The 26,857-nt window shown below is 37.0% G+C and overlaps 1 protein-coding gene across 3 annotated transcripts in view; it reads right to left on the bottom strand.

Annotated features, from left to right (window-relative positions):
* The window catches only part of LOC114945244 (protein Wnt-7b), a 61,928-nt gene that overhangs the window by 1,865 nt on the left and 33,206 nt on the right, over nucleotides 1-26,857 (bottom strand). For 2 of the 3 annotated variants that reach the window (XM_029321361.2, XM_085482231.1), the window contains exons 2-6: nucleotides 23,461-23,681; nucleotides 5,166-5,280; nucleotides 4,985-5,056; nucleotides 4,734-4,821; nucleotides 918-1,097 (exon numbers count right to left, since the gene is read on the bottom strand). In XM_029321361.2, coding sequence (XP_029177194.2) covers nucleotides 918-1,097; nucleotides 4,734-4,821; nucleotides 4,985-5,056; nucleotides 5,166-5,280; nucleotides 23,461-23,681 — 676 coding nt within the window. The remainder of the gene's footprint in view (nucleotides 1-917; nucleotides 1,098-4,733; nucleotides 4,822-4,984; nucleotides 5,057-5,165; nucleotides 5,281-23,460; nucleotides 23,682-26,857) is intronic. The other variant, XM_085482232.1, reaches the window with a different exon arrangement.

Here is a 26,857-nt window from a genome sequence, read left to right as displayed (position 1 = left end):
AAAAAGATGTAACCGATTAAAAAATATTAATTGATATATGTTAATATTACTTAATATTAATTAATTTTATATATATATTATAATAAGTATTATATATATTATTAATTTATATTTTATATTATAATTATTATAATATAAATTATTAATATTAATATAAATTAATTATATATAACATAATATTTATTAAATACATATTTAATAAATATTATTAAATTATATATTTTATAATAATAATGTATTTGATATATTAATTATACATAGAGATAATTTTCTCTTAGAATTTACCCTAAAAATCATGGTTATCGTGGCACAAAATAATATTGGAAGAATTTTATACGAGTTTCTCTGATTAATATTTACCACAATAAAAATATTAATATTTACCACAATAAGATATAAAATATGTTCGATTAATTTTACTACGTGTACATATTAATATTTTTTATTGTGGTAAATATTTAATCAGAGAGACTCATAAAATTCTTCCAATACCATGTCATCTCACGATTACGATAATTTTCAAAGTAAATTCTAAGAGAAAATTCTCTCCGTGTATATTTATAATAAATAATTATATATTTAATAAATTATAATTATTTAATACACTGAAAAAAAAAAAATTATTAACTGACTATACTGTAATTAAATTACTATTTTGTTAATTGAACATATATGAGTATTTAAGTCAAATATATGTTGTGTTAGATTCAATATATTATATTTAATTTTTAAATATTTCTGTATGTTCAGTTAACAAAATAATATTTGGTTGAACGATTTAATGAAGTCAACAAATTTTTTTCAGTGTAAATATTAAAATTATAATAATATTTATTAATTATATAATTAATAAATATTAATTAATATTAATTAATCGCGCTTTGAATCGGTTCTTTGATTTATTTAATGCTAATTACCTGAACCGTGGACGGAGGTGATGCTGTAACAGCTATGACAGGTTTTGCCCTGTAATACTTTTTCATGAGCTCGTCGCCGATTTTGCGAAAACTGGGTAACGTTCGCCAACACGTTTTCACGGTGCACGATCCAGACACACCGTGACATTTGCACTCCTTTTGCAGATAAGTTTTAACGATCTGGAAAAAAGAATACGCGTAATAGCGTAATTTCGAAATATCGTTTTCTTCATTACTCATTCTTTTTTATTTATCTTCGACGACTGACATTTAAATTTGCGCTTGTTACGAAAGTGCAGGCACTCGTGATATTAATTATTATATTTTGTTGTCATCTAAATATTAAAACATTAAAAAACTGATCGAAAAAGCTCGGCCAATTATGAATAAAATGCGCTATAATTAAAAAATAGAATATTCAGCTTATATTATTTATATATTATCTTGCTTATATATGTATATATATATATATATATATATATATATATATATATATTTAATTAAAAATAACTGTGAGACGACCCAACTGGCTTGCAGTGATATAAATATATATATATATATATTATTTATTGTTATAATTTTGATTTTTTCTTTCTCTCTTTGCACATTGTTTCCGATACGTAAGAAACTCTGTTTAATCGTTATCTTATCAACTATGTTATAAAATAAATAACAGCTTTTCCAATCCGGGAAGAATTGGATTCCTTTTTTTTTTGCTCGAATACAATATGCGACAGATCTCATAATTATTAGAATCTTCGTAATAATTAGAAAATCCATATAATATCATTTAATTGACTTCAAAGACATAGGTATACGAATATATACCTACGACAGAGATTTGATCGAAAAATTAATGTATTTCGAAACAGACAACTCGCGCTGGTGCGCGATCAATGCAAAGTGATGTACACCGATTAATTTCTTACATTGTACACGTATGTCCTATGCAAATTTCAAAATCTATACATGTGTCCGAAGCAAGGAGTTCTTTCGGAGTCGGAGAATGAAAATGAGAACGAAAACGTTTACAATGCGCATTCGATGAGAACGGATGCGTCGTCTGATGCCTGAATCATTTTCAAAGGACAAGGAGATACGCATCGATTCATTATGAAGGAATCAATGGCGTAGAGAGAAAGAGAGAAAATCATCCCCCGACTATGTCATAATATTATACGAATAATTCAGTCGTGAAATTTTAGCTCATATATCTATATCTTTTTTTTTATAATATACTCTTATATTGGCACGTTTAAAAACGTGAAAGATTTATGCACAACTGTGTATCTTGGAAAAATATTGATCAAAGTTTCTTTTTTAGATTTTAATTATTAATTTATTTATTTAATTGCTTTATTTATTTATTTCGATACTTGCGTATGTATGTTTCGCACTTGTATTTGTGATACACGAAAAAAATTTGTGGTACACGAAAAAAATTAGCTACTGTGGCTAAATTTTAGCTACAATAATTAATATTTTTTAGCTATAGAATTTTCCGCTAAAAATGTTATTTACCTAGCTAAAATCTAGATAACTAAATTTCTTATGGTAGCTAACCATTTTTTCCGTGATATACGTATATTTAAATGAAAAATCAAATTGCCATATTTGATGCATCCTTTCTAATAGAAGCGCAGCTATGACGGTGGGATTAAACAATATTTTTGGGAAATTAATTCGGTACAGATTTTTTTTCGCATGGCCACGCCACTGGCGCGCGGGAGATACATCTCGGTTAACTCTGAACGACCGACCGCGTGATTTTAAATGGTTGTAATCGTATCGAGTGCTCATCTGTAAATTCCTGTTGCTCGTTCGATTCCCGATGGGGGGAAGGGGGAGAGGGCGGAAAGGGGGAAGGAAAAGGGACCTCTCATTGTGCATCGACCGCGAACGCGAGCGGATACGATACGATACGATACGATGCGATACGATGCGTACGAAACTGGTTTATATTTCGAATTATCTCCGTGGTGCGCCACGCATGCGGGAGAGGTTGAAAAAATCGTCGGGACGATAAAGTATGCGCGCCGGGATGCGATCGACGTTGAGAATAAATCGTTAGCCCCGCGAGAGAGACCCGGGATACGTATATATATGTATACTACATACATATATGTACACAATACATCGACAAACGAAGAGTTTTTATTGCCCGCCCGATAATAAAGGCTCGCCCTTCCCCTTCGCATCGAAAAAGGATGAAAGCTCGAAAGACGAACTTTCCCCAATTAAAGGCACGCCGCCCTCGACCTCGAACATCGTTTCTCACAAACGTTTTCGTTTTCGATCGTCGATCTTCCCGCGCGAGTAGAAGAGTAATCGCGGTAAAAAGCCGTGGGATTTTTTTCATAATAATCCTCGACTCGATACATTAACGAAAGGATAAATGCAGTCCAGTGCTCTTAATTACTTTGATTAAACTCTGTAGAAAGAATTATTAAGTGGTTGCGCGGACTTTTAATGGGCAGGGTGGAATAGCGAGATTAGGTATATTTTAATCAAGCTGTGATACACTGATTATTTTCACGAGATTGAAATGTCTAGATAATGTAAAGTGAACAGGCGCGTCCGGATATACGAATCGCGAAACGACGACATTGTCTTCTCCGAGGATGATTGGCTCCTCAGTGGGTTATTGCGCGATAAATCAAATTTGATAGCGCCTAGTTTGCATACGCTTTGATGCATACGAGAGATGCGCGCGTCTCATTATCGATATTACCGCCTTGTTATCCGATCTCGACTCGATTCTATCACGAGATATTATTGATGCTAATCTAAATACATACATATATATATATATATTTATATATCTATACATATTGTATATACACGGAGAGAATTTTCTCTTAGAATTCACCCTGAAAATCATGGTAATATCGTAAGACAAAATGATATTGGAAGAATTTTATAAGAGTTTTTCTGATTAAAATTTACCACAATAAAAAATAATAATATGTATATATACACAATAAATTTTGCTATATTTTATGGTCATAATAAAATTAATCGAGAACATTTTATATCTTATTGTGGTACACTGATAAACGCATTTATTTCAATACTGCCAAATAAATCATTTTTATTTGAAACTAATAATATTGATTTGATGTGAAAAATATTTATTTGATATAAGAAAATTCTTTTTAAAATAAATAAACATTTATTTGTTTCAAATAAGTGATTTATTAGACAGTATTGAAATAAATATTTATTAAAGTAAATTTAAAATTAAGTATAAAAATTTCTTCCAATTTCCAATACCATATTGCCTCACGATTACTATGATTTTCAGGATAAATTCTAAGAGAAAATTCTCTCTGTGTATGCAAATAAATTTGTAAACGCGAATGTATTCGGAGTAAATTAAGTAACAAATAACGGGAATGGAGATGCATCCGCTTCTCTCGATTGCATTGTACATAGCTTTTCCCGTAATAATCTTTACTATATAATCTTAAAATCACGCGTAATATAATTATACATATACGACGCGATGATTGAGTAGCGACGAAGTACGCAGTGTAGTCATGAAACGTCAGCGAGCTTAATTTCCGCGCTAAACGATTCCTCTCGCGAGTTACAGTAATTAGTATCGCTTCACGGCAATTATGACGTTCATTACGTAGTTGTTGCTTTTACGCTGACGGCGCTATCCTGTCTGACTGACTGGCTTTTGACGCTTTTGATGTCTCGCGAGAGCTCTCTTTTCGCGAAGAAAAGTCGACGGTCTTATACATAAATATCTACGCTGAGATAAAAACATTTTAGAGGAGATGTTATCTTTAATTTAAATATTTCGCTTACCTTTCTTCCGGCCTTGTTGTTGTGAAGATTCATCAAGCTCCGAGCATCTCCTTCAATCTCCCTCGCGTCCAGAAACCTACGCGCGAACCTAGCATTAAATTATAATATTAAAATTCACGCGTATCTCTAGAGAGAGCGTTTAGCGTTTTTCGCCGAGTGTTCGTGATGTTTCGTGTTTGTCGTCGCGAGCACAAGATAACGGAGTTAGTACGAATATAATTAACTGTCTTTGCTTAATTAACGTGGCATACCTCATTCCGTATGTGACGTCGGCACTGCAGCCACCCCATTCCCAGCCGTTCGGCGGTACTTCCTTTCTCGTCCTACAAAGAGAAAGGCCGCGATATATTAACTCTATAATAACTTAAATTAATATTGCGCCTTATGTGTATATTGCACATACACATACATCATTTTGAAATTTGCAAATACCTTACAGCAGGTTCGCAACCGCAGGCGGTGATGTTGCCGCGGCTGCAAGCTGCAGTAACCGCATACGTCACACCAGCCGAGCTTATCGCGTATGTGAAAGCCGCCTCCCTGCTACCTGCAAATATACAATTTCATATTTTTGAAAAATGTTCCATAATCCTGTCATATATGTCTCACATTTGATTCCAAGAAAAAAAAGCCGATGTATACATTGTATTTTCTTACGAATTTTTCTATTTTCTATTCTTCTATTTTGCAATTAAATTTGTGTATTAGCTGATTAAACTGAATAGAAATGTTCTTTACATAGAGGGAATTTTCTCTTAGAATTTACCCTGAAAATTATGGTAATTGTGGGACAATATGATATTGGAAGAATTAATATTTATCAAAAATCAATATTTACAATAAAAAATATTAATATATTTTATATCTTATTGTGGTAGATATCATTGTTTTTTATTGTGGTAAATATTAATCAGAGAAATTCTTATAAAATTCTTCCATTGTCCTACGATTACTTATCATGATTTTCAGGATAAATTCTGAGAGAAAAATTCTCTCTGTGTATTTTGCGATTTTCGCAATAATTAATGAAAAATTATTAAAAGTTCGTCAATCTTTTTGAATTAATTTCTACTTAATTGCGGAGATTGCAAAACGAATTTTTTTATTCGGTTTAATTCACTTTATGCACTTGAACGAGAATAAGATAAAGACTTTATGCATTATCATGCGTAGTATACGAAATACGATCATTTCATATAATTATTCCGTATTAATTAGCAATGATCAGCCTGCGCAATCTCGATTCTTTTAAATTACTTATATTTATTATGTATTATACATAAGGAAAGAATTCTGCGGTTACGTATGAATATGCTGCGGTCAGCGTCATCCACGAAACGCAAAAGAAAAAAACACGCACTTTCGTTCCGGGTAAGTTAATAATTTAATATGTTTATAGCCGAATCGTGGTTCGCGTTTCAAATTTGCACGTCGACCGGAGACCCGAGACTCGGTGTTAGAAAGCACGGAGTCCAAACGACACGACGGCGCGTTCCCTCGTCAAGCATACTTTTCCGTCACGCGAATTTATTACTCGCTAAGTTGTTGTAGCTATCGCGACGGTGAACGCGCGCGAGCGCAATTAATTACCCGCGCGAGCCACGCTCTCGCCTCGTTTATGCCATCGTCGAATGAATTACCGTATGTCCGTTTTCTCGCGATATCCATTTTTCACTCCATCATCATCGTCGTCGTCGACACCTACGCGCCGTTCTCAGGTTCTGTCAGATTCCGCGTTTCGCTCTATCGTCGTCAAATTCGCCGGCTTCATTAATTCGCGCGTCCGTCAGCGCGATAATCTCACGCAGAGATTCGGTTTAACACCGAATTTATCATGCAAATCAGTTTGCGCGCAGAGGAAATTTTCTCGTATAATTATGCCAGAGAAGAGAGAGTATATGAGAGAACGATATTGGCCGAACTATAATAATGAATAAATTAAATTTTACATTATTGCGCACGTGTATCCTGCTCGTGTAATGGAACAAGTGCATTCCTTATCGAGCAGTCGTGCTCGATCGTCGTGCCGAGAAATGAGAAAAGAGATCCGGCTGACTGTAATTACGGCGAAATCATCCTACACGATAACTCGAGTCGATGTTTGTTATGCGCGCGGCCATAACTCACAGCCACCGACACGCGCCTGCCTGCGTTCGTCGTGTTATGAGAGTAAATAAGCCTCGCGAGAGAGCTTGTGCATCCGCGATGCATTTGGCTTTATTTTTTTATTTTTCTTTTTTTTAATTTTTTTGCGACGCGTACTTTTGATTACTGCGACCGCGACGTACGTCATTAAGATAGAGCTGTCCTCGTTTAGGAATCATTGCGGTGATTTTGGAAGGGAAAGAGAGAAATGAATAGGGGTTGAAATATTTGAAAATGAAATATAGCTATTTTGCATCAGACTATCTTTTGACCCAGAGTTACTTTTTCATGGGACTTGAGTGAGAGACACAATTGATTCAAACATCAATTTTTCTTTCATGTATTTTATCTATAAATGTATATGTGTGGCAAGATAATTAATTCTGCAAAAAAATATTGATCAATTTTTATTTGTAATTAAACGGAATATATATAAATTAAAATATATATACGTAGAAAATTTTCTCTTATAGAATTCACCCTGAAAACCATAGTATAATTGTGATATTGGAAGAATTTTATAAGAGCTTTCTGATTAAATATTTACCACAATAAAAAATAATATGTACATAATAAAATTAATCGAACATATTTTATATCTTATTGATGTATTTTATTTTTTTATAGTGCGGTAAATATTAATCAGAGAAATTATAAAATTCTTTTGACACCATATTGTCTCACAATTACTATGATTTTCATAATAAATTCTAAAAGAAAATTCTCTCTGTGTACAGTCGAATTTTTAACATAGATTAAATTAATACAACTTCTCTATTTTTAATAACAAATATTCCCTTATTTTCAATATCCATTAAATAAAAATACTATTGACAGATAAAGTTACCAATATACACATGAAATTTTCTGTTCTTTCACATTATATTTAAATGTCAAATAGGGAAGCAGTTTGAGAAAAATAATAAAAGAGATTAAAAATACAAATATACTAAGAATGACTATGATTAGACGTCTTTAATTAAATGGTCTCATTATACAAACAAGAGTGGACACTGCCACGAAGAGATGTTTAGAAAAAAATATACATGGCAGCATCCTACATGTGTCGTTGCAGAGTCACATACGTTTTCTTATTGTCAGACTGGGTGTGCTTGCTTACGACGATGATGTTCTTGCTCATATGTCGTGCAATTGCATTCGCGCATGCAATGGACTCACGGTGAGAAAACGAACGCGTTTACGCCTCGCGAGATTGCGGTCGTGATGCTGCGCTTCTGCGTTTTTTTGCACTATAGTTTCTCTCGTACAGACTAAGAACATATATAACAGGACAGTGAGCATAGTCCTTACGCGAAGATGAAGGGTTACAAGTTGTCTGTAACGAGTGTCTGTTTCTACTTCATATATATTATAGATAGACCGCGACTCTGTGGTTTTTCCATCGAATTTCTTCATTTTCAAATATCAATGTAAAATTTTTCTAAGAATTTTGTCTCTAAAAATCGAAATTAAAATGTCCTATATTTCTTCTAGATTTTTTCATTTATATTTTATTCTATCGACAAAAGATAATTGAGTATACAGAGATGGAGTTTTTGGAGAGAGAAATTCCGGCATTTCTGTTCACGGAAGCATTTTTTCTCGGTCGTAAAGTCGTGATCGGCGCTTTCGCAATCGAAAAAGAAGCCGGATTGTCCCGAGAGCGGGCGTATCGGTCAAAAGGTTGATGAATTTATGCCGAGCGTTTATGTCAAAGGACGGCAGCGCGGCCATCCGTTTAACGTCGGAAGAGCCGGTAAGGGATAAATTTATCGTTTCGTCGGCATTTGTGCCGGTTCCTCTCTCTCTTTCTCTTTTACTCACGATGGGCGGAGAGGAGAAAGAGAGGTGGCCTTTCCACATAAATTCATTTCAGCTGTAAAACGTGAACGCGCCAAATGAGCACCGCTTCCATATTAGGTCACGGTGATACCGAAGAGTCGTTGTTCATGCCGAACCGACGAGAGAGTAGGCCTCAATCTATTTGCACCGTACATTATATACATACAGCTATTTGTGTATGTGCGTATTTTTTTTTATGCGTGCGTCTTGTATGTCACGTGTTGTACGGGCGCTTATTAACGTCTGAAAATATTGCGGAGCAGCGAGTAGAACGAAAATGGATTATCCCGCGTGCAATGGTAATTCCCGTTGAAATTTATCTTCGTTCGAAGTGACTGAATCGCAATCGCTTCTCTTTCGCAAAAAGAGGACTGTGTGTTCGTTATTCGCGTCTGTTATTTACCGATTCCTGAAGTTTCACTTCGGGATTCGATATTCGCGAAAGTATCGTCGAGACGATCGTTCAAGTAGCGGGGACAGCTGTTTAAGTGACAGCTGTAAGAAAAAAAAGAAACAGCGACGTAAGAGAACGGACTCGCGATCAATCGTTATGCCCAAGCGATCGTTTAATTTATATCATCGCGTTTTAAGTGACTCGTGTAATAGCCATACGAAATTTATAAGCCACCGCGTCACCGAACGTGGGCGAGATTATTTACGATGATTGCATCGATGCGAAATCAAATTTAATAATGAATTTGATCTCATCGTGATCACATTCGACCATCCATTTCTCAGTGCGACGGTCATTTCTCGAGCAAGAATATATCATTAATATAACTATGTATAATATTACACTTATACACAAATCCGCACATGTATTATACATATTTTAAAACCAAGACAGCAGTTCTCGTCTTTCAGTTATAAATATAATCGAAAAATCACAATTTTAACTTTTATTTCATCTCAGTAGATACAAATCTCATTTGCGTTTGTATCTTATCATAAGGTTCTTTGTTAATAGATATTTTGTACTTTTTATTTCAGAGTTTTGTGCGTTTATCTGGGAAAAATGATCTCCGTCCTTCTGTTCACGTATCCTGAGAGAGACGATTTCCATCGCAGTTTCGAGTTCATCGTGGCAGCAAAAAGGTAGGGGTTTGTACAAAAAAATTTCAAAATTTTAATTAGCGAACAGAGAACAAGTTGGCGCAATTCTGCGCACGAAGTTCATAGTTTAGTCGCGGAGAGCCAATTAAAAGCGCGAGAATGTACGGTTTGTTGGTCGGCGTTAAAACTGGCGCTGGAGATAATCCTTGACAAGGATTAAATCTCGCGTCTTATCTCTCGTGTATATCGGTGAGATACATTCATATAGCGGCGGATCTCTCAAATACGTCGCGCAACATCCACCCACAACGCTCGCATTGTCCGAGACAGCTCATTTTTTTCTCTGCCTGACTCTACGTTATTATATTCTCCGCGATTTTATGCCTTGCGAGTCGACCTTATTAAAGGTAACGAGTCCGAGCGTATCGTGTCCGAGCAATAAAATATTTCACGCTATGGAGATATGGCATCTTGACTCGTTATTTGTCTCAAAACGAGAGAATATGAGGGATGATTTAATTCGATTAGAAAGAGACGATCTCTCTCTTTCGCGCTTGTCTTAAAATACATAAAGAGCTCTCCTCGACAATATATCTCTTAGAATCTCTTAGAAATTAAACTCAATTTCTTCATGCCATTGAAGGTCCTTTGAATCATTTTGTGTGAATTTCTTAATTTTGGTACTTATGAACATTGATTATTATTATGATATTAAAATATTAAGATACAATATTAATATTATGATAAAATATTATATGATATTAAAATATCATGTAACATGGTATTAAAAAAAATGTACAAGTGGAGTTAATTATAGTTTGACTTCTGAGAGACTCATATATATTTCTCGTTGTAGATGGATTTAGTAATGTGATCTGTTTCTCCGTATTTTTTTGCACGTAGTGATATATCAAATATACTCTACGTAATTTAATATTTTACGGGATCAAGATATCCCTGAGCGACCTTCAATATTCAATCATTATTACTATATATTCGATAAATCTAATATATGATTGCATATTTTACTTATTTGTATATGGTATATGTGAATTTATATTTGAGATATTTTGCAATTTATTCCGATCTTTTAATCGGAACTATTTATTAGTTGTAATGCAACTAGATGCATTTTTATTGAAACTCCTGCTTTAACACTGCCTCTTTAGGCAAACGAACACGCAACAAAGTGCGTGTGTGTATATATCGTAAACTTTGGGTGGGTGGATGCTGAGAGAAGAGAATCAGCGATATCGTCTTAGTGAACGAGCGTGTTCCGGCCACCACGCGTGGCGATGTTTTCGTCTTGTATCACCTCGTGTCCGACAAGATCTTTATTTCGTCGTGAGAAAAATTTGTCCGCTCCCTACGTATATATATATATATATATGTATATATTCGCACGTATACGATATGTATATACCCATGTGTAAAACTCGCTTTCGCTCGCGCTTTGTCTCCTCCCTTTTTCTTTTCGCTCGTCGTGTCTCGGGGTTAAAGGTTTCGCGCGTCCGTGTCTCTCTTGTATGCACGTACAGGGTATTGTGCACGGGAAATCCTTATTGGCCCGCGGCGTTTGTTTGTCACGGGAGGACAGATCATTCGCCCTCGACTCGCCTACGCAACCTACGTATCGATGGTATGGTACGGTACCATTGAACGGTACCAGAAAGACGAATGAAACTTCTTCCCTTCTTTTCTTCGTTTCTCGCTTCTCGCGGTTGATCCGTGTGAGGACGCGTTTGCATAAACTTGAGTACATATACACATATATATATATATATATATATATTTATATATATATATACATACGCGTGTCGTTTAGCGTCAATAGCAAAAATTACACGTGATTCGCGCGCAACTAGCCATCTCGCTCTTAGCAATATTGAAATATTCACATTAATCAGGATCCTCATGAGAAATAATCGCGAATCCGGAGGGATGCATTCGAGTTTGGCGTTGCATTATTTTTATACACAGAGAATTTTCTCTTAGAATTTATCCTGAAAATCATGGTAATCGTGGGACAATATTGGAAGAATTTTATAAGAGATTCTCTAATTAAAATATTTACCACAATAAAAATATTAATATTACATATAATAAATTTTACTATATAGGTATACATAGTAAAATTAACCGAACATATTTTATGATATTGCGGTAAATATTAATATTTTTTATTGTGGTAAATATTAATCAGAGATTAATATGTATATCTAATAAAATTTTTCTAGATTGTCCTACGATTACAATGATTTTCAGGATAAATTCAAAGAGAAAATCCTCTTCGTGTATGTATATTTTAATTTACATATATTCTGTTTATTTACAAATAAAAATTGCTCGATATTTTTTTGTAGAATTTCTATGCTTTCAAACATACACATTTACAGATTTACAGATGAAATACATATGAAAGAAAAATTGATATTTTATTCATGTGATTGTATATTTGATTATTTTTTTGTGATAGTATAATGATCTTTAGTCGCATCGATTTAGGAATTGCTGATAAATTGGTGAGTCCAAATTGAAAATAAATTATTACTCTACTCTCTTGATCGAGAACACAATTGTATCGTAATATATAAAACCTTTTAGTATGGATACAGATCTTTTAATTTGCATTTTGTATTCGTTAAGGACGCTGTCGCCAATCTCGGAAAGATCTTTCTGTAGGCGAACAAAGTTCGAGTTATAGATATCGTTGCGCGATCGTAAGAAACTTGATTCATCGACGAAGCCGCGGGCGAGTCTTTGTCAGAATCAGCATTGCTCGCCGATGCAAGTAGTAATTAATATATATGGCTTGGCTACCACCGTAAATTAAATTAAATGACAATTCAGTAGCGTTTTGCGAAAGCAATCTGCAAGACGCAGAATTGATTGAAATTAGGGAGATATTTTAATAGTAAAAAAAAGAATCAAATTTTTTTATATGTACATCTTTGACAATTAATTCTCTGAAAAAGTTATATAAATTCTAATATCAGTGTTGGAAGTTTAAAGTATGATAATTTTTTTCATTTATCTGCAATTTTTAATAGAATAATTGGTAAATTAATTTTTTGGTGTACTCTTTTGCTCTAAAGAATATTCTCTCATTTCGTTCGAAACGTCACGTGATAAGAGCTGTCATGCATTCGTCGCAATAATTATGCGACCGAGTATAGTAGTCGGGAGTTAAAAGATTAACGACCTTAGGGGGATGCGTGTGCCAGTTAAATCCCAATGGTCGCCGTGTCGTTTAACACTTATGCCTATGGTTTAACGCCGGCGCGGTCGATTGTTTTCATAATACGGATCTGAGAAAGAGAAAGAAAGGAGAGACGTTCTCTCCAAGAGTTATTCATGAGGCATAACCGCGCGATGATAGCGTACGGGGTGGAATATTTTAGGGCCCGCGTTTTTTCCCTCTTCTCTCTCTCTCTCCCTTATATACAATGGCGTAAAAGTAATGCACGTGCGATTCAGTACGTTTTCTCTCCCTCACCCTCCCACCCCTCCACCCCCTTTTGTGTGACGATGGATGGACCGAGGCAACGACAAAGAGCATCTCCGCGAAACGGACGAGAGAGCGGGACCGACTTTTATGGTCATCCTTTTGACCGTCCTTTTGTAATCTGAAACTAACCTGCCCGCGCACCGATTCAATGAATAATCATCGTTCAATCATCATAAACCGCCGCCGAGTAGCGATTGCAGGATTAAAACGGAGTGATCACTTTTTCACGCGCGATCAAAAAAAAAAAAATATATATATATATATATATATATATTTTTTTTAATCGGGGCGTTTCCGTTGAGAAATTGAGGCAATTAATTTTAGCGGTCATATAAGTACGATGAGCAATTAACGCGAAACTTATAATTATGAGAAATTAATTCACGTATGCCAAATTTTGAGCACTTGAACAATTCCGTTATTCTTGATAAAGTGACGAGATACGCGCAAATATGCTTATATAAATATGCAAATAAAAGTAGCAACTTTTTAGCACACACACACACATACACAGTTAATAAAATAAAAATTGAAGAAATAAAAAATTACCGATTGGCGAGATTGCGATTTTGACATAACGGCTATGAATAATTTTTTACGATCCTAATGAGGACCACCATCGTGGATAATCAATTCATAATCAACGAACGATGGGTTTATTCGATTTTAACGAATTGCATGTAGTCCGTGATTTATTAATTTTTTTTCGTTCTTTTACGTAAAACCTCCTCCGTTTCTCCAGTATCGTCGAACAAAAATCTGATAAGGATAAATACGCGCGATTCTCTTATTATCGACAAGTTGAACCCGATCAGATAACACGGACAATTAAGCAATTACTATAATTAAGACGCACTTAGCATTTGTTCGATTCAAGTCCGACCGCTGAATTTATCCACTTTAAGCTCTCGTGTTTGTTTCTTTTCGTTTCGAGGGATCTCACTTTTAACGAGGTAGTCCGACTTGATTTTTCTTAACTGATCCGGATCGTGGCAAACGACTGTGGCATAATTTCTCTCTCCCCATCTCTCTGTATTAAAAGTTGCGGATACATTTTCGAAATTAAATTGTTTAGGTGTTGCTAAAAATCTTGACATTTTTCTCGCGTATTAAAAGAAACTGTTTTTCCATCATTATTTATATCTTTCACAAAGATCATTTTAATTACAAAGCATAGACTTCTTATACATTTTGCATTAGCTGAGGGTTGCTGAAATCAAAATAATCCCATGAGATATTTAAATAATTATCGTTACTCTTGAAGTTGCATTTATTAAATAAACAATAATTCACCAAAATTTTATCAAGATTCGCCAGTGCTTTAAATCCCTTACTTTTACATCTTTTCCTCTAATCGTAAGATAAATCATTGTTTGGTAGCAGACAAAGAGGCTGCTCCACTTGGTTATCAGAGTATCCCAGGTACCCTACATGGTCAGGTGCTACTTTAAGATGCAATATTAAATAACACCGACCGAGAGAGAAGGAGGGAGAGAGATCCTTGTCACGTAGACGTGTAATGCACTTAATGCGTCATTGTACGACACTCGTATTCGCACGAGGCTGCGACGACGGGGGGTCGCATCTAGTATATCAGTTAGTCCGGAGATCCACAGTCATATCTCGTTTACGGTGTTCGTTACATTAGGCTGGTGATTTATGGCTGCACTCTCTCTCTCTCTCTCTCTCCCGCAAAATGATGATGCAGCGCGGGACATTTTCTCGCTATGTCGCGAGAGCATTACACGTACACAGTGAGAATTTTCTCTTAGAATTTATCCTGAAAATCATGGTAATTGTGCGACAATTATATATATGGTATTGGAAGAACTTTATTAGAGTTTCTCTGATTAATATTTACCGGAATAAAAATATTAATATGTACATAGTAAATTTTACTATTATAATAATATTAATATTCTTTTTTATCGTGCAACATCTCACAACAGTGTGAACTTTATTCACACTGACATTTTCTCGCTATGTCGCGAGAGCATTACACGTACACAGTGAGAATTTTCTCTTAGAATTTACCCTGAAAATCATGGTAATTGTGCGACAATTATATGGTATTGGAAGAACTTTATTAGAGTTTCTCTGATTAATATTTACCGGAATAAAAATATTAATATGTACATAATAAATTTTACTATTATAATAATATTAATATTCTTTTTTATCGTTGCAACATCTCACAACAGTGTGAACTTTAACCTTCGATCTTGCACATACGAATAATTTTAACGTACACATATATTACTATATATAAATTAAAATATAGAAAGTGGAGCAATAAAACGCGTAAGGGATTTAATAACTAATTGAGGTTTAGATAAGACGAATATTTACCGGTGCGGAGATTAAAGCGAATATAAGGGTTAAAGATCTCGAGGCGTTCCTCGTGTTTTGCCTCAAGGCTCCTTCAAGGCTTCATAACTCGCGATATTCGCAAGTGACATCGCAAAGCGAACGAGACATTATCGCGTTTATTATTATAAACCGCGCGAAACTCTTACTCGAGGCCCGAGTACTACCTGTTATCAGAAGAAGAGGGAAAAAAAAAAAGAAAGAATTTCACAGCTACCTACCTACCTACTCTTCCCGAGCGTTTTCCTGGAAGGTATTTATCGTACACTGCTCCCGATGACCGGTTACATCTTAATAAGAAGGACACCGACGAGAGAAGCGAAATTCCCTCTCTTTCTCTCTCTCTCTTTTTTCTTTTACATCGTTATTAATGGCCTCGGTCGTCTCGTTGGCGATTTTCGCAGGGGCACTTGTCCGCGGCAGCGACTCGGTTGGAAGGAGATATACGCGCCGGTTGTGTGATATATTAATTTATTAACTAGTTTATTTATACGGGGCGCTTAAAGAGGCCTCTTATATCCACAGACAGGGAGAGCCCCCGAGGACTCTCGAAGCGAGAGCCGCATCGGTCCATAACTCAATCCACACCAGCAGGATCCGCCACGCTGCTCGTGTTGGTTGCCGTTGGCGCTTTTCTCTACGCTAAAGTACGTTGAATTATATCGATCCCGTTCGTCTTGCCATCGTTCCCTCGGTCGTTCCTCTACCTTCGCCTTCGGCGAGTAAGATCGAGCACGAGCCCCGGAACGTAGCCAATAATGAGGGAAGGAGAGGATGAGAGGCTCATCCCTCGTCTATTTGTAGATGGAAATTCGTCTCGCCGTATCTTCCTATAAGATACGGGTTGTGTTGTACCCGATTCTGCTATCACGGACGAGATCGCCGAGGGAGAATTACCGATTACGGTGCGACGCCTAAATCTTCGCGAAATGTAATCGCGCGATCGGATTGAAACGCGTAATCGAGAGCGCACGCTCGATCGACCGACGCTTATCCCCGGGTTAATGCAATCTTCTCTATCACGGACGTTCCTGCACTCCGCCTCGTGGTTATCTAAACAGATCCGCGGCTCTCGTAATTTACCTTTGAATAAATATCAGTTCCGCGGATGATGCCATAAGGATATGTCGCGAGACGCGGCAATAGTAATTTTCCTCGCCGATCATAAATTCTTGAGGGCGATTTTCTCTCCTTCCCCAGGCGGCGCCTCTTCGCGCCGGTTCACATATCACGTGGATTTTATCTAGTTTAATTTTTTTTTCCATAGAAAGACAGTAGATACGGGCAAGGAGTTATCCTCGCGAATGTTATCACCTGCTGTTCGCGAACCGATGCACGCCGTATATCTTATCCCGAAGACCGGCAGATTCCCCCAACAAGCTATCGAACAAATTAGCGGAACGATAAAGTTGACAGAGATAAATCGAGCCGTGTGTTGCTCTAAGCGCGATACAATTTTATATAGACTGAGATCTCGATACCATCTCACTCTTCTTCTCAGTCGATTATAAAACCGATGTAAGTAATCGTCTCGTTGGCTGTATAACGATGATACGCACAAGCGATATGAATCGGTTATTTAATTAAAAGAATAAGAAAATAAGAAAGTTAATTAATTTGCCCATTTTTATAAAGCTGAGATTTTTTTAGAGAATAAAATAACGATGAGGATATCACGGAAAAAAACTAGCCAAGCTAAATTAGCTAACTAAGCTGTTTTTATATTACAACCTGAAATTTAGTTATTATGCCTAAATTTTAGCTATGATAACTAATATACGGAGAGAATTTTCTGTTAGAATTTACCCCAAAAATTATGCTAATCGTGGGACAATATTGGAAGAATTTTATGAGTTTTCTGATTAATATTTACTATAGTAAAAAATATTAATACGTACATAGTAAAATTAATCGAACATATTTTATTATGACAGATATTAATATTTTTAGCGTGGTAAATATCAATCAGAGAAACTATTATAAAATTCTTCCAATATCTCATAATGTTCTTTCTAAAAAAATTATCTCCGTGTAGAGATCTTCGTTGATCATTTTTTTGCGATAGAGTATAATGATTTCTAATCACGTCGATTTAGGAATTGCTGCTAAATCGATGAGCACAAATTGAAAATAAATTATTACTCGGCTCTCTCGATCGAGAAGACAATTGTAATATAGTAATACATGTATATAAAACTTCTTAGCATGGACAAATTCGAAAAGGAAATTCTCTCTCGTGTATAGCCAAAAAATAGCTAAAATTAATCCATATAGTAGCTCTATTTTTTCCCGTGTTATTTCGTTTCGTAAACTCATCTTCGCACTCTGATCGTTCTGCCACCGGTTGGTCGCGCCGTGATTATTTACCCCGTCGTGTGCACGCGCGTGCATGCGTGCGTGCGTGTGTCGAAACCGGCGTGTGCGCCATTTCGCACGCTCGTCCGCGCGACATAGCTCAATATGCATGTACATCGATGCGAAACAGGAGAATGAATGCGTCAGGCTATGCACCGAGGGGAGGACCAGGGGAGAAGGAGGGAGGGGAACCGCAGGTAGGCAGGTAAAGGCAGGTAAAGGCAGGTAGACGCAGGCAGGTAGGTAGGTGTGTCCATGCGAGAGCGCCGAGTGTGGGCCAGTCCAGTTATTTGAGACGGATAAGAAGTTGAGAGAAAATAAGAAAAAAAAAAAAATAAATAAATAAATAAAAAATACGCGAGCACACAGGAGAGTGCGCGGAGAACAGGATTGATATAGCTGGAACGGAGGGAGAAGAAAGAGGAGCTGCAAAAAAGGTGCTCTCTATCGAATCCAACAAAAAGTGATAAGACGCCGCATTAACGCGACATCCTTGTGTATAGGGAAAAGGAAAGAGTACTTGATAATGTCTCCCTGGACGCGAAATCATTGTTTTCTCCTTTGTTCTCTCATTTCTGCCTTTATCATATATATGTTTGCTGTGCGGTCCGAATTATTTTGTCTCGAACAGAGTAAAGTTAATTCGGCACACGTATCTACACAGAGAGAATTTTCTCGTAGAATTTACTCTGAAGATCGTGGTAATCGTAAGACAATATATATGGTATTGGAAGAATTTTATAAGAATTTCTGTGATTAATATTTGTCACAATAAAAAATATTAATATCTATTATTATACAATAAGATAAGAAATATGTACATATTAATATTTTTTATTGCGTTTCAAATATTAACTTGAAACTCTTCTAAAATTCTATATTGTCCCTTAATTAATACGATTTTCAGAGTAAATTCTCTGTGGAAGTAGCGACGATTTTTAGGAGAGATCTCTTGTAGAATCAATTGAAATAATTATTACAATAATAAGAAATTAATTAAAAGGGAAAAAATGCCTTCGTGCGCAAACATTTTCGTGATGACATCGGTGAGTCAGAAACGTCGTCCTGTTCCCTTGAATTTACAACGTATACCTTCCGTCGACCGCGTAATGGATCTCTTAATCACGTCGTTTCATTTGGGCGATTAGACGATCACCGCCTACTACCTTGTTCGTATCTCGAAAAGAGTCTCCCGGGTCTGCCTAATTTATGAAAATGTATTCACCACGAATAAAATCGACCGAGTGGGCCGCGACAAATCGACTGGGATTGATTTTAAGTAACCAGTTGCTTCCCTCGTAATGAGGGATTTTCAGATCGACGACGATCGACGTGCCTAATTAGATTTAATTACAATCGTATTTATATTATATCGTTAAAATACGTTTCGATACGCGATTGTATATGAATCGCACCGGCGGTGAAAAAACAACATACATGTTTGTGTGTGTGTGTGTGTATCGACGCATCTTGGAGATATTTTGAAATTACGCGCCCCAAGGTGTCTATATTTCTCTCTCACAATACAGATAAATCAGAGTTTATCTTCGAGAGTACCTCGGATATTCTGTGATACAGTGCTACCAGAAATTTATTCCGCTCATTTATCCGCAGCCTCTCTTCTAACGAGCGATACGAGTCTTAGACGGACCGTATTTCGTCTTCTATGTCATTCAACGGTTCCGTTCCCATTTTATGTTTTTAATCAAACCCTTTTTTAATTGCGTTTTATTTCATTTGAAACTATCTATACGGGGTGCGTAATGCGAGCGTTTTAAGAGCCCGGGGAAACATCCTGAAGAAGTCGCCGCGCTCGTAGCTTCGGCATGTCGAGCGGCTCCGTTAATTTCACTAATTAAGTTAGCGACTTGACCGCCCTGTCTGTTCCCTCTCGCTCTCTCGCGTCTCTTATGAGCGTTATTTATACTCTCTTTTTGCGCATTAATTTCTGATCTTCTTATTTCTCGCCCGACTTCCTCGAGATTCGCCGCCGTTTCGCATCCGAGCGCAAACACGTTCTCTCTCAGTATTTGAAGAAATGTGTTACGCGTTTTTTTTTTCTCTTAGATTCCAAATTTTTTCATGATTTTTAATTACCAAAATTATACAGAGAGTCGCGACAATCGCGAGAGGGCTCGATTCTAATTCGCGCATATTTTTCGCGACGAAGTTGTAATTGAATAAAAAGGATAACGATATTGTCGTCGTTGCAACGTAGTAAAGTCCGTAATTAATTATCGGAAATCGGCGTATCGTCCGCCTCTTCGTGCCTTGTGCGAATCCCCGCCGTGCAATCGCGTTCTTCCCTTCCAATCCCTTTTAACACACGACTTTACGACGCACTATACGCGCATTTTATTCAGTGTGGAATTCCAGAAGCCATAACCCACGGAGCCTCTCGATGGTGACGTACGAGCCTCGTACAATGGCAACGGGACGACGGGTAACAAAGTACGAATGTCTCGTTGCACGTTGTAAATCACACCGCGTTTACCAGACTTTATTCTCTTCTTCCCCGGCGTCAGTTTAATCCTGTTGCAGGTTAATCATGAGAAATCGCCGGGCCACCGCGAAACTGCCCTCTGCGTACAGGGTGTTTGCGAGATTCTATTGAAAATAAAAAGCAACGATTCGAGAGAAATATATGTCTTTGGATCTTTCAGAGAAATAAAAATCGCGATCAACTCTCTTAGGATTTTTTTTCAATTAAATCTTTTCTCCGCTTTCGAAGATTCGAGAATTAAATTTGAAACGTGACACCCTGTATATCGGCCCGAGTAAATTTTCGACGTGGGACATTTAATCTTCCCTTCGTTCGCGTTTATGGTTTTTAATGCCAGGATGACAAATATGTCGTATTTAATGATATTTATGCGAACGCGGATCACACATCAGCTTCCACTCACAGGACCCGGGGATTATCTTGTCCTCGAGAAATATCGTTTTCGCCGTTTGTCACCGAGCCGATCTGCCACACGACACGCAACGTGTCGCGGCGATTAAGTTACTCCTTAGGCCACCGAAAATTAAGAGGCGCGAAAATTAAGGACGCCTGTCGTATATCAAGCTCGCCTTTAAATAATCGCGCGTTGTGTCTCGTGAGAGAGAGAGAGAGAGAGAGAGATTTGCCTTTTTTTTACTTCCTTTGGCTACGGATAACACGATGATTAAATGACAGACACACACACACACACACACACTCTCATTTAATTTTAACCCATTTAATTTTCCTCTGTCAAGGTACCAATTTCATACTGTCGCAGCAGTTTGTTGCTATTGGTGAAGTTCAATTGAACGAACAACAAAGACAGCAAAGCAGAAGAACACGCAACTAGTTGGGTCTAATTATTATTATTATATTAGTTAAATAATGGATTGTAAGAAAAAATAGATTATTATGAGAATATAAGAGCAAAAATCGTAATTTTAACCTTGAAATAATAAGAGAAAGAAATATGCTCTAATAAATTTTAACCCCGCGTGACTGATTTGTTGCATGCAGCATGCTGAAAAGGCACCTTCAGTCGGGAAAATTAAAATAATCGAAAAAAATCTTTTCGATCTTGGAAATTCGAGAGGATGACGAGTATTTGATATGTCTATTTCAAGCGTCTATTCCTCTGGTTTTCGACCGTAGAACTGGTTACGAACAGCATCTCGAATAGTAAGTTATTCGCGCGTTATGTATACGACGTGGAGGCGAAACAGTAACACGAGAAACCGGATCTCCTACTTCGTACAGGGATCAGGATGCGGGTGTATGCGCCGACGCAGATATGTGTGCATGCGTGATAGTCCCAATGTCATCTCGCCGATTTCCGCGACGATAAAAGTGCGCTACCGCTGCGTCCGCGAAATTCCAATCGCCGTAAAAATGAAGTCTTATCTCGCGAATTAAAACAAGCCGAAACATTTAATTCGATAATTGTCGATTTTCGCGGAGAGGGAGAGAAAAATTAACGAATCGAATCGAAGCACTCGGATGGGATTTGCATTATGCAAACTTCTGGAAACTTGTTCCGTTGTTTTACCGTTACATCACGGTCAATCCTTCGTTGATCGCTCCCCAAACACGCAAGCACAACACATATACACATACAGAATACGTAGGTATTAATTTTTACTTATTGGCTTCGTGAAATTATGGACGACGATGCGGATTATTTAAGATGCGCATTTTAATTTGTTAACCGAAGACCGCTGAAAGAATCGAGATATATATGTTCGTTGATATTGTATATTCAACTAGCCGTACCGTAATAATTTTCACGCTTAAGTGGTATACGGATGACTGGCTTATTAATTTGACTTCGAAATCGCATATCTTATTTTGCTGGAAATATATTTGATAATTAGAGAGAATCCGACGTTTAGGACACAAACAAGATGAGTTGATGGTGAAGCACGAGAGAGAGGGAAACCCTAATCAAGAGACAGTTAATATAATACACGTATATACGACTGCCTAATAGAGAATGATGTAACTAACGGCCGTGTGTCTTCTTTAACTCTTAACGTTTCGAGGATATGCTCCGACATGGACCATAAGTTCTACGACTTTATGCAGAAACGTCCAAAGAATTCTCTTTCGATGTATTTAAACTTTTTTTTTAAATTTTCTATTACTGTTTTTCCGTCACGCGCACGAATGTCAATAATCGTGCAATTTTACACCGTTTTATCCTTTTGCGGCAATTTTCGCCGCTCGTGGTATGGGCGTTCGCAGGATTTTCTCCAGGACAGGGCGTAATAAAATTTTGTTTTTTATTGTTCCTTCTTAATTTTTAAAAATTTAATTTGTTTCGTTATTTTTATTTTTTAAATATTAAATATACAAATAAATTCATTTATTCAAAAGGAGAGCCTAAAAAAAAGTTTATATATATTTATATTAAATAAGGGAGTATGCTCATGGAAAAAAATTAGCTACTGTAGCTAAATTTTGGCTGTCCCTATATATATTACACCTGAAATTTAGTTATCATACCTAAATTTTAGCTATAGAATTCTCCATTTAACTATAGCTATAAAAATATTAGTTATCTAGCAAAATTTAGACATGATAATTTTTCAGGCTGTAATATGGGGACAGCTAAATGTTTAATTTTCTTACTAATTCCAAGAGGGTGGGCATCTAACCCTTCTTGTCTCCTCTGCGGATGCCCATGGTACTCTCAAAATTTCTTGGAGTAAAAACTGAACAATCTCATTCCAAAAGAGTGAGCACTCTTTTGAAGTGCTGTACGCACTTGTACTTCTTGTCATTCCTTCTCTCTAAATTTCTTGGAGTGAAAACTGAACAATCTCATTACAAAAGATTGGAATTTTACTCCAAAAGAGTGAGCACTCTTAGAGAGAAGGAATGACAAGAAGTACAAGTGCGTACAGCACTCTCAATGCATATTACGTATTAACGCGTCGTATAATAAAGAGCGGTGACAGGACTATCCTTCTTACCCACTACCACCACGTGGCCGAAGACCTGGTCGTTGGACACGTGGGAACAGTTCCAGCGGTGATGTCGGAACTGGTGCCGGCACTCGCGCAGACCCATGGCGGCGCCCTCGCCCACCGCCGGCATGGCGTGCGGCGCTTTTCTGCACTGCTCGCGCTGGCTTTTCGCCAAGCCGGGAATACGACTGCAAACGGCCGCGCCGACCACCATTGCCCCGACCACCCTGAAACAGAGAGAGGTCCGGTAACAATATATATATGCGACAGGATGCGAAGCTATGCGGTGGTTCGCGACGGAACTCGTTGGATTTATTCGCTTGAGGAACTCGTTTTTTCGCTCGAAAATTATTAACGTGAATTAATGGAAAGGTACCATTTCATATGTGCAGCATACTGCCGCAACAATTGTCATTATATTGGTGAAGTTCAATTGAACAAATTATTATATTAGTTAAATAATAGATTTTAAGAATTAATAAAATAGATTATTATGAGAATATATAAGCAAAACTCGTAATTTTAATCTGGAAATAAGAGAACAAAGAAATATGGTCTAATAAATTTTGATCACGACTGATTTACTGTTGCAGGATGCTGCGTATGAAAAGGCATCTTAAGAATGAATGAAAAAAAAATTGGTGACATTCACACATGATATAGCAATTACAGTGTTAAATAATTATATTAAAAAAAACTTTGCGGCTATTTATCTTCATCGTTCTTATTTCGACATTTTGACGAGCAAGCTGCGTGAACGGAGCGATTAACAGGTGCTAAAACCGAAGCGACGACAAGCTGAAACTTGATATCCTCAGCCTCCTGCTGGTCCGTTGCGTAATTTATATCCCACAACGCGAAGCACATACACTCTCCCAAGTATTCTTACAAGGCGCTTATTCATATTTAAATTCTCCTCTTTCACGAGAAGTAGAATGGAAAATACACGAGTGCTTTAGATCACTTTAAAAGTGACTCATAAAATACCTTGTGTGTGTTGTCCATCCGTCATCCCGCGAGATAAGCTTTAAATACGCCTTTCGTCGAACCACTTACGCGATTCTGTTATTCTTTCGCGTGATCATCAATGATGTATTAAAGGGTATACTTGAGGGTGAGTTATCGAATTTCAGGACCGGATAAGGTAAAGGGGGAGATTTCAGGTAGACCACGGGGTGGGAAGAGAAAGAGAAGGAGAGATCGGAGGATGCAAGATAGGCAGGTTGAATTTCTGAGAAGCATGAAATTGCGACGATTACGTCGCCGTCCCCGGGGCGAGAATTATTTGCATTGGAATGCATCGCGCCGCGCCGGTGGCCGCCGAATCTCCTTGCGGTGGGACACAATCTACAGGGTGTCCGGACGTGGACGAACGTGAGAAAAGAAGAAGGGGGAGTAGGGACGGGCATGCCGCCGCGAAAACGAGCCGGCCACGAAATTCGCCCGGAGGGATCTTCGGGCTTCTTCCCTTCGTCTCGCGAGGCATAAACGAGGAAGACGTTGACGCGAGGGGCCCATCGTCGTCCCTTCAAAGAAGCTCTCTCGCAAGAGCGCATTCGTGACTCCCTTCTTTAACGGAAAGATGCACTCGCCCGCAAGGGGCCTGTCGAGGTGAACAATAAAAAGAAATTAATGAAAAGAGAGAATGACGTTCCACGTCATTTCTCATAATAATGCGAGAGACGGTGAGAACATCTCTTCCCCCGTATATTTAACAGGGTGTATACTCCCTGGAAAAGCCTGGAAAACCTGGAATCCGCAGGGAATTTTATTCTACCTTGAAAAATCCTATATGCGGAATTGTCATGGAATTTTGATTTGAACTCAGGGAACTTTTAAAAAAATTGCACCTTTGGTTTTAAAATATACTTTATTTTAATATTAATTTATATATTAATAAAAAAATACTTTATTTATGTTAAAAAATAACAAATAAACTTATTTCAAAATTGTATTCTAAATATTATTTAAAATACTTAAATTTTACCTATGGGATTTTGAACAAAAGTACCTGGAAAATCATGGAATTCTCAGGGGATTTGTTTCTAAGATTTGAGTATACACCCTGTTTAATTCCAGTTGCGCTCTGACAAAGGTTCATGTCAGATGGACCAAGAAGAAACTAGTAAATTCGCAGAAAAATCTGGTGTCGATCGCGCGATAACGTTAAACGTTAGCCTCTTCTGCTTAATTACGCGCTCGGGATACACATCATTCGTTAGTCTTCATTAGACACAAACTGCAACGTGCCTCTGGCGTATGACGGACGGGTAGGCGATAGCGGTTACTCATTTGTCTTCATTGCTCGTTGCACTTTATCACGATTATGTCCGCGCAACATTCTCACCTTTCGGCGAAGAAGACGGTACAGCGAGTATTATGAATATTTTTTACGCGTTCTATATATTTCAACTTTTATACTTTTTAATCGGATTATACGATGTTTATGCCCTGATTATATGTGTTGAAAAAAATATTTTTTGTCCAAAGAAAAAGCTTATACGCGTGTCTCGTCTTTAGCATGCCGCGGCCGGATAAAAGGGAACAACGGGCACTCTCGTATATACATATACATATGTATACGCTCAGCAGCAATCTGCACGTAGCCATTAGCGCGTAATGTATAACATCACGCCCGTCTCGTACGGAGGCTAATGGTGTGCTATTTGCGACAGGGTATCGCGGCACCGTGTTCGCCACCGACTGTCAAAGTCGCTGTCAAGATTATTTCAATTGTGTATTATTCACCATCATCATTTTTATCGAACATTGTCATTATACACAATGAGATAGAATTATATATATATATTTTTATTGAAAAAAAATATATATTTATACAGTAAATGTTTTTATAGAAAGTTTATATGGCATATAAAAAATATAGGGTCACGACAACGCCTTTATTGCTTCGATAGTTGAATCATTTCACCGTCGATTTTCAGTGATATATAATATATACATATATACCGACTTGTCTTTATCATAACTAAGATATGACTTGTTATCGTGATCAAGCACCGTTCTTGGCTATTTGGAATTGCTCAATTTGCTCTAATGACTACTTGGATCGAAGAGAGTCGGGGAGGAAAAGCGACAGTGAATAGAATTCCAGAAAAATAGAAAATCGAAGGGAAATAATCACGCTATACGCGATATTCTCTTTGATTTCGTCGATATAAGCTACTGTTAGAATGTCTTCATCTCACGTATATTTCTTTTTTCCACGAGAGATTGTACCAATTTACGCAGCGCTCTATCAAGTATTATTAGTTTCGCTTTAAGGTACTTCAGACTAATTTTTTCGAGCATAAAGTATCGAATACCTTCGCGTTCGCGCTTACTCGCGAAGTATAATCGGCAGTTATGAGGCCTTTGCGAGAGCCTAGCTTCGATTAAGTTCTCT

This window comes from Nylanderia fulva, unplaced genomic scaffold (assembly GCF_048542155.1).
Source record: "Nylanderia fulva isolate GAGA-0341 unplaced genomic scaffold, ASM4854215v1 Scaffold2, whole genome shotgun sequence".
Taxonomy (NCBI): Eukaryota; Metazoa; Arthropoda; class Insecta; order Hymenoptera; family Formicidae; genus Nylanderia; species Nylanderia fulva.
This window is presented reverse-complemented; position numbering and strand designations above follow the sequence as displayed.